Source organism: Columba livia, chromosome 3 (genome assembly GCF_036013475.1).
Source record: "Columba livia isolate bColLiv1 breed racing homer chromosome 3, bColLiv1.pat.W.v2, whole genome shotgun sequence".
NCBI classification, from domain to species: Eukaryota; Metazoa; Chordata; class Aves; order Columbiformes; family Columbidae; genus Columba; species Columba livia.
The window spans coordinates 108,223,076-108,234,042 of record NC_088604.1 but is presented as its reverse complement, the minus strand read 5'-3'; the positions used below and the strand labels follow the sequence as shown (position 1 = coordinate 108,234,042).

Here is a 10,967-nt window from a genome sequence, read left to right as displayed (position 1 = left end):
GTATCCCAGTTCTCACGCTTTCTTACACAGTTCAGGACCTGAGCTTGCAGAGCTCTAAGCTCTGTAACTATTTTTATCAGATCTGGGCTATATAGCAAAATGCATTTTCTATTGCAAAATTAACAGAAATCACAAAGAAAAAAACAACCAAACAAAACAATAATTAAAAAAAAAAAAATCCATGTACAATCACTCAACAGCCCAGCGTCAAAAAATTACTACTCAAAAGTACTTAAAAGGGGACTATGAGAAAGGTGGAGAAAGACTTTTTAGCAGAGCCTGTTACTATGGAACAAGGGGTAATGGTTTTAAACTAAAGGAGGGGAGATTCAGGCTAGACATGAGGAAGAAGCTCCTTCCAATGAGGGTGGTGGAACACTGGCACAGGTTGCCCAGAGAGGTGGTAGATGCTCCATCCCTGGAGACATTCAAGGCCAGGCTGGATGAGGCTCTGAGCAACCTGATCTAGTTGAAGATGTCCCTGCTCATGAACTAGGTGGGCTTTAAAGATCCCTTCCAACCCAAACTGTTCTATCATTCTGTGATTCTATGAGTGCACAGGCCCCCCTGCCACAGAGCAGTGGGGAGGTGCAGGACAAGGCATTTCCCTGCTCCGTGTCCCACCTGTCTGATCCAGCCACAGCATCAACACAAAAATGGCGGCATGTGGTACACAGGCCTGTGCTCGGAGTACCCTCTGGCTGCAATGAGAGCGAGAGGTGACTCTGGAGCTGCTGGAGGCTGTATTGGCATTTTGTGTCCTTCAGATAAACCATGACTAGCAAGCATGGCTGCCTGGAACTTAGGTGGGGAGATGTTTCCTCCTTGCTCCAGTCTGAGCGGATGAACAAGAATGTGTTCACAACACACTGTGCATTTTTGAGGGGTGCTGAGTGCTAAACCCCAGATTAAAAGTGCAGAAGATGTTTTGGGACATACATAGCGTAAGCTGTAGAGGACAACAAGCATGTTCATATCAGTGTTCCTCAAAAGATGGGGAGAAAACTCAGAAGCACAGCATGCTCAAGAAGTATGTTATCTTGATCTCAAGGAACACACTAAGTGCCCCTCCGCATGTAGGGGAAGACACATACGTTTTTTGCCCTTTGCACCTATACAAGCAGCTTAATTATCCTCAGAAGGACAAGAAGATGGAGTGAAATTAAAGTCATCTTCAGTTTAAGGAGGACCTGGAAACAAGATGCTGGGAGGTATCTTGTAGCAGCTTTATCTGATGGTGATGGAAATATCAACAATCAACACGTGGCTCCGTGACTGGTGTCATCAATGGAACTTCAGGGTTTTCAACCATGGGATGGTCGGTTCTTCACCAGGTCTCCTGACACCTGACAGAATGCACCTCTCACAGAAGGGGAAAAGGGTGTTCGCTCAGAGGTTTGCAAGGCTGATTGATCGGGCTTTAAACTAGATTGGAAGGGAGAAGGGGATGGTATGAGATCAGTCAGTGACAAGCAGTGGGATGGCACACCAAAGCTGAAGGGCACAATCAACCACACCTGAAGTGCTTCTGCACTAATGAGCAAAGCATGAGGTAAAAGCAAGATGAACTAGCAGCTTTGGCTTGGTCCCAGGGATATGATACAATTGGCATTAGTGAAACCTAGTGAGATGAATCCTGTGACTGGTTTGCCATGATGGACAGCTACAGGCTATTCAGAAGGGATAGGCAGGGTAGGAGAGGCAGGGGTGGCACTGTATGTAGCAGAGGGGCTGGGTTGCATGGAGCTGGCAGTTGGTGATGGCAAAGTTGAGAGCCTCTGGGTAAGGACTAAGGGTCAGACAAATAAAGCGGATGTCATAGTGGTTGTCTACTATAGGCCACCCAGCCAGAATGACAACACTGATGGGTTATTCTTTAAGGAACTAAATGAAGTCTCCAAATCATCTGCCCGTGTCCTTATGGGGGACTTCAACTTGCCAGATGTCAACTGGGAATATCACACAGCTGACACCAACAGGTCCAGAAGATTCCTGAAGCATTTGGATGATAACTTCTTGGTGCAGGAATGAAGGGAACCAACCAGGAAAGGTGCCTTCCTAGATTTGTAACAGAGAGGGTCTCATACAAGAAGTGGTGACTGGTAGCTGCCTCAGCCACAGCAACCACAAAACAGTCAGGTCCAAAATCTATGCTAATGGGAGGAAAACTGACAGCAAGACCTTAACATTAGATGTAAGGAGAGCAGACTTCAGGCTGCTCGGAGAACAAGTTAGTAAGATCTCTTGGGAAGAAGCTTTTGAAGGCATTGGGGTCCACCAGTGTTGTTCATCTCTTCTGGGACGCGTCCTGTGACCCGCGAGTTCACCAAACTGCACCTCTGCTCTGGTGCTCAGTACATCCAGCTTCACCCGGACAAGCTGCAAAATGACGTGTGAAGAGCATATTTTCAAATGGCTCTGGTGCCCCCTCTCCTCCAGAGACAATGTGCTCAGAACTAGCGTGGCTGCATTTGCAAAATGAAGACACCTTGAAAGCCCAGACAAACTTTTCTCCGGCCTCTTCTTCATCAGCATGGATGGCTTCATCCAGCTCACTTGGCCATCAACAAGCTAACACCAGGCTCACTAACCACAAAAGTCTCCTGGACAGTGGCTTAGGACAGGTCCTGGCACAGCTTATCGTGCACCTTGGTCAACTCAGGACTACAACAGTGATGGAGCAAACAATGGGTGAAGAGAGATGCACACCAGCCCTGCAGTCACAGCAGCCACATGATGAAGGGTGGTGTTTCATTTTGTTCTCTATAATGTATCAATCCACAGCCTGGCAGAACTTGTCATTGGAGCAATTCAATCAGAAGATAACAGAGAGCTGAAGATGTTGAGCGAGAAGTGATCCATGCTTCCCTTATCACTAGTGAGGGCAGGATGTCTCTGCACAGGAAGCCTTTGAGGATGACAGTACGAACCTGACCTCCCACCCCACAGTCAAGGGTGGGCAGTGTTACTGTGAATGAGGAGGATTCAGGCTTCACTGATGTTAATGCCACAGGTTTTAAGCTGCTCTTAGCCACCACTTAGGGCACTTGGAGATGGTACATTTCTCCAGGGATGTCAGAGGATAAAAAGCAGCTTTACCACACGAAGTAAAGAGCCCAAACAGTGCTGAGAAATGGGGTGCAGGTTGCCTTTAGCTTTTTTACCTTATTGGGACCCTCACCACACGCCTTCCTTGGCCCCATAAGAGGGAAAAAAAACACTGCTCACCTGTACAGATTGGAGGACTTAACCAGGGACAAGGGAGAGGGGGATGCTTAGTGTAAACGTCACTACTTCACCTGAAACCACTCTTTTCTTGCTTATTTTTATATTCAAGATATAAAGTCAATTCCCTGGCCAGGCCTAAGCCCCAGTTTCTTCTCCAGCTGGGGGGAGCGCCTTTGTGGTACCTGTACTCCATAGAAGGATAGAGAGGATCCTGCTGGGTTTGGCTTGTCTATGGGAGCATCTTGCACACATTGACTTCATAACAGTCCTTTAGGGAGAAAGTTTCACTTTTCAGTACTCATATTGGTTCCTATCTGCTCACATGATTACTTTTTTAATTGACATAATGTTTACACACTTAGGTTTTACTTGAATCTTCTTTTATTTTTCTCCCCTATCATTCTCCAGGATAAGGGGTGGGGGTGGATGAAGTGATGTTGCCACACTGTCCCCTACAGACTGTTGCTGTGAACAGGCAGGATGCCTGTTTGCAAGGTAAGTGGCAAGAGCCACTAGCACTAGCACCAGCACTAGCCACCTGTAGACACGGGCCAGCAGACAAGAACAGGGAGGAGATGCCTTTGCTTGCTAATGATGGCCTCACCCAGTTAGAGACAGATCATCCCAGGGTGCTTAAAAGAGAAGGGGTGGAGATGGCACAACACACGGTATGATGCTTCTCAGCTGGTGGAGAAGAGGGGACAGTGCCTCCCAGCAAGGGCATTGTGAGTCACTGGTAGTTTTTCTCTAGCTGGAAGCAGAGAAATGTTTCTCCATGGTCAGTCCTATGCATGCACATACCAACACCCACCTCCAGCAAGGTCAGAAATAGCACCCAGCACACACCCCAACACTCATGGACCAGCTTATCATGGAGACAAGCAGCTGAGTTTCTCCTTTTCTGCCATCTTGCAAAATCCTGCAGTAGGAGCTTACCAGCTCACAGAATTTGAGCAATGCAAACCCAATGACAAGGAAGAGAGGCTTTAGCAAGTGTCACCACTCAAGCCCTGGCTCCTGCCCCAGGGTCCACCACCATACTGAGCCATGCCCCATGTCAGAGGGGGACCGCAGGGAGAGGCTTGCAAGGGATTTGCACTACAGGGCCTGCAGGTTGGCTCCTCTCTCAAGCCAGGTGGGCACCAAAAGCCTTCTTCACCCCTCCTTGCCAAGCCTGGGACCATGCTGCCTGGAGAGAACCAGGAATCTGCCCTTCTACCTTCTCACCAGCGTGCCACCAACAAAGCTGGCTGACAAGGCTTGTGAAGGGTCCCATCGTCGTCAGCAGTGACCAACTTACAACACTTTCCTGCTCAACCCAGTGGAAACGATCTCCAGAACACCACTGAGTCCTGCAAGGAAAGGGATCTGAGGAGATAAAGCACCAAGATTCATCATAAGGAGATAAAGCACCAAGATTCAAAATGGGGTGTGGGTTTGTCAGCAAATTTGATCTCCTGAAGGATCCACACTACAGTGATTCTAAGGCTTTCCATGTTAACAATGAATGCAAACAACTTAGCATTTCCAGACACTCACTAAGAGGCCTCTATGCCTCTTAGTTAAGCAACATGGTACAACCTGAGCACATGCACATTGACAACAGCACTGGGTGGCCCGGCTGCAGGGTGACCTGGATCCCCACATGATCATTTACTTTCATAATTGCAGGAAATTGCAATTTATGCTATGTGCGGAGGGAAATGTCCATACCTGACAGGAATGTTGTTAGCTTCAAGAATCTCAGAAAGACCCTGCATGGATATGTCCCAGGGAGCAGCACTGGGAGTGGATGAGCCAGGAGCCAAGGGGGCCCCAGCACTGGCGTTGCCCTCACCAAGATGACACGGTCCGAGAGGATCTCAGCCTGGCCAGTAGAGTCAGGTCCATCAACAGCCCCAGACACAGCGAGAGATAAACCAGGACAAGGGGCCCTACAGGGAGCCCCCTCTGGAGCAGGAGAAGGGGCTGCAGTCAAAACACAGCAATGCCAGCATAACAAGACACAACATGAAATAAGCACTTCCCTGTTCACATACTCACACCTGCCACCGACATTTGAAAAATTCACGCAGTGAATGCAGCTTAAAATGAGGGCTCAGTGTTCAGCTGACCAAACTACTGCCCGCCAGCCAAGCAGAAAGATCTGCCAAGCAAAATGCCCTTGGCAGAGGAACTTCCACTAATGCTCTTAGCCTGTTGCAAATGCAAAATAACACAGCTCACAGTGGAAAGTACTTAAATTAGGTCAGCTGTTTTTTTGGCATTAGCTCTGAGCAGACAGCTGTAGCAACAATCACCAAGTCACTCAGCAGCTTGTGAGTATGGGGTAATTTGTGCCATTCATTTGTGCCCTTAATCATTGGCATTTCAACGTGGAAATGCAATACCTTGGAACCCAGGAGCTCATAACACCCAAACTCTCATCTTCTCTAGCATAGCCACTCTTTTTCCCACACGTTATTCAGAGCTGCTGGGTAATAAATACAGACGAAGAGGTGAAAATGATGGTTACATCCATCTGCATCATCATTTCTTGCCTATTTTCCTTACTAAGGAGAACAGTACTATTACCCATCGAGACCTCAAGCCAAGATGACAAAAGAGAAACACAGGCAAACCCACCAGAAGTATGATGGAGCCCCTTCACCACTGCCTAGTGCTTATATATATAGGGTGGAGAGCAGACAATAACCACATATAAAGGAAGAGAGTAGTGAGAAAAATGACAAGTGAGGGCTCCTGAGCAGCTTGGCACCAGGATTTCCTCAGTCAGCAGGGCCACGTACCCAGTGGCACAGCAGATGGACACCTGCACAGTCACTGACCTGGCTGGCAAGAGAAGTGGGCCACCTTTGTGCACAACATGTGGCAAGAATGGGGGCAATGACAGTGGGGTAGCAGGCAGAATAATTCCTGTTGGATCTGAGCACACCCTGGGTGTCTTCCTTGTCAAGTGACCAGCTCATGTCCCTGACAGTATGAATCAGGATCTGGCCTTGTGCTCATCACAAGCTCATCAAACCCTGGCAATTATGGGAGGTGGCACTGCCCTTGGCAGAAAGAACAGCCAACAGAAGATGCACTCCTAAGCAGCTGTATTTCTCATTAGAGGCTTGTTTTCTGGTTATTCGCTCTTGTTTTACCTTTCTTCATTAGATATGAGCCCCCTCCCTGCCCAAAGATGTGGTTGTGTTAGCTCTCAATCAACATATCTTAGAGGGTTCCTCCTGAAGAACATCCACAGAACAAAGCCAGGGTTTGTGGACAAGACACATTTGTTAAAAAAAAGAAGACTAGCTGATAATGTTTGTTTCTTAACAGTTATCCATTTAACACCAATTACTAACTGTCCCATTGGTTTTGCACTAGGCCGTTCTTGGGCTAAGTAGGTTACGGGTATCAGTGTCATCTTTCCACACAGACACAGCATCCCCAGTTTCCCTACAATACAACTTGATCATATAAAATCATAGCATCATTTCAGTTGGAAGAGACCCTCCGGATCTTTGAGTCCATCCCAACCATAACCTAACCTAACCCAACTCTAACATTAAACCATATCTACAAGAACCTCATCTAAACACCTTTTAAACACCTCCAGGGATGGTGACTCAACCACTTCCCTGGGCAGCGTGTTCCAGTGCTTCACAACCCTTTCCATTAAGAAATTTTTCCTAATGTCCAATCTAAACCTCCCCTGGTGCAACTGGAGGCCATTTCCTCTCCTCCTATTACTTGCTGCTTGGGAGAAGAGACCAACACCCTCCGTGCTACAACCTCCTTTCAGGTAGGTGTAGACAGTGATAAGGTCTCCCCTCAGCCTCCTTTTCTTCAAGCTAAACAGCCCCAGTTCCCTCAGCTGCTCCTCGTCAGACTTGTGCTCCAGGCCACTCAGCAGCTTCATCGCCCTCCTCTGAACTCTCTCCAGCACCTCAATGTCTTTCCTGTAATGAGGGGGCCCAAAACTGAACATGGTATTCGAGGTGGGGCCTCACCAGTGCCAAGTACAGTGGCACAATCACTTCTCCATTCTTGCTGGCCACACTATTCCTGATACAAGCCGGGATGCTGTTGGCCTTTTTGGTCACCTGGGCACACTGCTGGCTCATCTTCAGCTGCTGTCAATCAACACCCCCAGATCCTTTTCCTCCAGGCAGCTTTCCAGCCACTCTTCTCTGACCCTGTAGCACTGCCTGGAATTGTTCTGACTGAAGTTCAGGACCCAGCACCTGGCCTTGTTGAACCTCATACAACTGGCCTCAGCCCAATGATCCAGCCAGTGCAGATCCCTGTGTATGACCTTCCTACCCTCCAGCAGATCAGCACTCCCATCCAATTTGGTGTTGTCTGCAAACTTACTAAGGCTGCACTCAAGCCCCGCATCCAGATCATTGATAAAGAGCTTAAACAAAACTGGCCCCAATACTGAGCCCTGGGGAACATCACTCCTGGCCAGTTTCCAACAGGATTGGGTTCCATTCACCACAATTCTTTGGACCCAGCCATCCAGCCAGTTCTTTATCCATCTCAGAGTACACACATCCAGACCATGAGCTGCCAGCTTCTCCAGGAGAATGCTGTGGGATACAGTGTCAAAGGCTTGACTGAAGTCTAAGTACAAAACATCCACAGCCTCATATACATCAGTTCAATAGGAAATATCTCAGCCTCCTTCTCTTAAGAGTTCTCAGTGCCAGCTGCTGACCCCCTCTGCCTGCTGAATTAAAGGTATTCGCACAGATCAGACATCATTCAAACTCCCCACAATTAAACCACAGCCAGAGTAAAGTTTAGCCTCCCCCCCCAGGCAGGGTTGTCACTGATCCACTGCAGGCACTTCTACACCCATCTCTGCTTGTAAAGGGAAGCTGTAATGGGTCATGCACATGTGCTCAAGAAACCTATTCTTTGGGCATAATAAACTAGGTCACAAATAAAAGCAAACCCTCCCTCCAAGACAGAAGAAGCTCCAAGAGAACAACACGTCACAGCAATTATTAATTTTTATGTTTACAATAGTCACTTAACAGTGATGCCAAGGGTTTTTTAACTAGAATTCTGATGTTGGAGTTACTTTATTGGGAAAGCTGTAGGAAGACCAAAACAGCTGCTCTAAAATGTAATTACAAAGAAAGGAAAGTTACATAGTTTAACTTGCATAGCAGAAGCATCTGTAATTAACAGACATACATAAAACCCATTTTAGTTTATGTTATTGCTTTTCTTTCTTTTAGATCTGAGCAACTGGTTGCTGGCCTCTGCTGGAACCAAGGGTAGGCTTACTGGCAGCTACTGCGCAGAAGTTTGATTTGGTTTAGCCAAGGAACAGTGTAAACTACGAAGTCACAAACGGTGTGCTGAGGAGAAAAGGAAAAAAGCAGTTATCAGATTAAGATCGGATTAAGAGCATAAACCAATGTTATTGACCATTGTCCTACACTGATTTATGACCCCATATGATCCACAGTGAATGGCACTTTCATGGCTCTCTAGATTTGCACTCTCTTGACAAAGATTCTGGAACATGACTCATTAGCATTTGTTCCACTGACAGAGAAGCTGACCAGCCAGCACTTCTGAAGACCAGGTTACCTCCTTTACCCATTCACCCACAGGAAAGCTTTCAGCATGGGTATTACTCCAACTTAAGCTCTCTGACACAGTTGAGCACACCTGCACAGCTAATCTGTATGTGCACATGCCAAATCATTTCAGTTGTCATAATGGTACACAGCAGCTCTCAGCTAGATGCTTAATGGATCACTTGTGTACAGTTACACTTCTCATACATGCAGGTAGAAACATGTTACACAGAGAAGTTAAGCCTACCACTGTAATCAACAGAATTAAGTACTATGGAAGAATGATTCAGGCCAGATCAAAATAGACATGTTTGGTGCTCTCATCTGAAAAGCTAAAGTACTTCTTAAAGAGCATTGCTATTAGTCAAAACTCCTTTAACAGCTTGGTAGGTACAGAGAACAGCAGTAATCTGACTCTTGTGATCAGTGTTTAGCCCAAAGCACTATTCTCAGCCACATAAATCTCCCAGGAAAGTATGTCAAGTCAAGCATATGTTGACATGACCATGGGACAAGAGGAGCTGAGAATACTATGGGGACTCAGGACACTAGACAGAGTCAGGAGACCTGTAGGCATGGCAGAGTTTCCTCCATATATCCTTATGATCCAGACCATAAAGCACTTTTTAAGAGGACTGAGGCACATATAGTCCTCAACGCACTACAGCCTCACATCCCACTTACAAAACAGGGTAAAAGGCCCTGTCATCATCATCTGGCAAGACAAGTTCTGCAAGGGCAGTATTTTGCAAGTGTAGACTTGCGAGGACTCTGCTCTTGGCTGGCACAGTCAGGGAACATTGTCCTCTCTGCGCTAAGCCAGCCAAAGGGCAGGGGCTGGAAGCCCAGGGGCCAGCAGGCCATGCTGTGGAGCCTACCTTAGCCATCTGCGGGGCGTCGTGGAAAGCACAGCTCTGGAGATCAGCTGCTGGCTTTGGACAAGTTGTCCGGCCAATCTCAACTTTCATTATGTACTTGATTCCAGACACAATCTGCAACAAGACAAGTGAGCAGAAGCAGCTTTATTTGCAGCACATACAGAACAGCTCTCTGCTGAGAGAAGTCTAGCAGAAAGGCAGTTTTCTGGTTATATGACAGAAACCAGACTCCAGAAATACAGGGGGGATTGCGTGCAGCAACCGCCACAGAAGAGGCACTTGGCACCCTTTCAAAATCAGGGAACAAACCCCAAGTAAACAAGTTTCATAGTGCAGCTTCCTTAGTAAACAGTGACATCTTAACTCAGCAGCAGCGTAAGAAGTCACTGGCTTCTTCAGTAACACATCACACTACAGGGCATTCAAACTGACAGCAACCAAGCTACAAAAAAAGGCTTTTATTCACCCTCTGCGGAAAAAAATGACAGCTTGAACAACTCCTCAAGCTTGAAGCCTATTCTTTCTCCAAAGAAACTCCACAGGCCTCATCTCCAGCTGCTCCCCACAGCATGCCCGGGGCGATCTAACCCACCCCAGCTCCGGCCTGCCCGGCGCTCGCCGCCTACAAGCGCGTCCCGACGGGGCCCGGACCGGCTCGGCACCCACCTGCCTCTTAGCGCTTATGACCCGCACCACCCTGCTGGAGTACATGTCGTTGCTGGCCTTGTTGTACTCCGCCATGGCGAAACGCAGAGCCCGCTGCAGGCCCTCGTCGTTGTCGGCGTTGTCAACATCCACCGGGGCCCCCACGGGGAGCGGTCGGTTCTCAGCGCCCAGCACAGCGCCGGCGAGCAGCAGGGCCGCGGCCAGCAGCGCCAGGAACCCCCGCGCTCCCGCCATAGCTGCGCTCTCTGCCGCAACACCGCCCGCCGCCGCCATTTTAAAGCCGGCGGGGCGAGGCGGGCCGCGGCCTCCGCCAAAACACACCGCCCCGTCCCGCCTCCTCCCACGGTACAGCGCCCTCCGGCAGGGGCCGGGCTCGGCGGTGCCTCCAGCTCAGCGGGGGGGCCGCGGGGATGCGCCGCGTCAGCTCTTACGGTCCAGACCAAGCTGTGCACCGCCCGGCTGTTTGCGGAGCAGCCCAAGCGCCGGGCTCGGCTGCCTCACACAGGGCTTCGGCGTGAGGGGAACCGGGGTGCCCCGGGACAGGCTTCACAGCCAGCCAGGGTACCCTCCAGAGTCCCTCTTGGAGCTGCTCTCTTTTCAGAAAGGCAAG

At 48.7% G+C, this 10,967-nt stretch overlaps 1 protein-coding gene across 1 annotated transcript; it reads right to left on the bottom strand.

Annotated features, from left to right (window-relative positions):
* Positions 1 to 8,216: 8,216 nt before the first annotated feature.
* Positions 8,217 to 10,645, bottom strand: LOC102090228 (cystatin). The gene is made up of 3 exons (XM_005508801.4): positions 10,358 to 10,645; positions 9,692 to 9,805; positions 8,217 to 8,588 (listed from the first exon to the last, which is right to left on the bottom strand). The coding sequence occupies exons 1-3, from the start codon at positions 10,628 to 10,630 to the stop codon at positions 8,511 to 8,513; spliced, it is 465 nt and encodes a 154-aa protein (XP_005508858.3). The 5' UTR covers positions 10,631 to 10,645; the 3' UTR covers positions 8,217 to 8,510.
* Between the last annotated feature and the right edge of the window lie 322 nt (positions 10,646 to 10,967).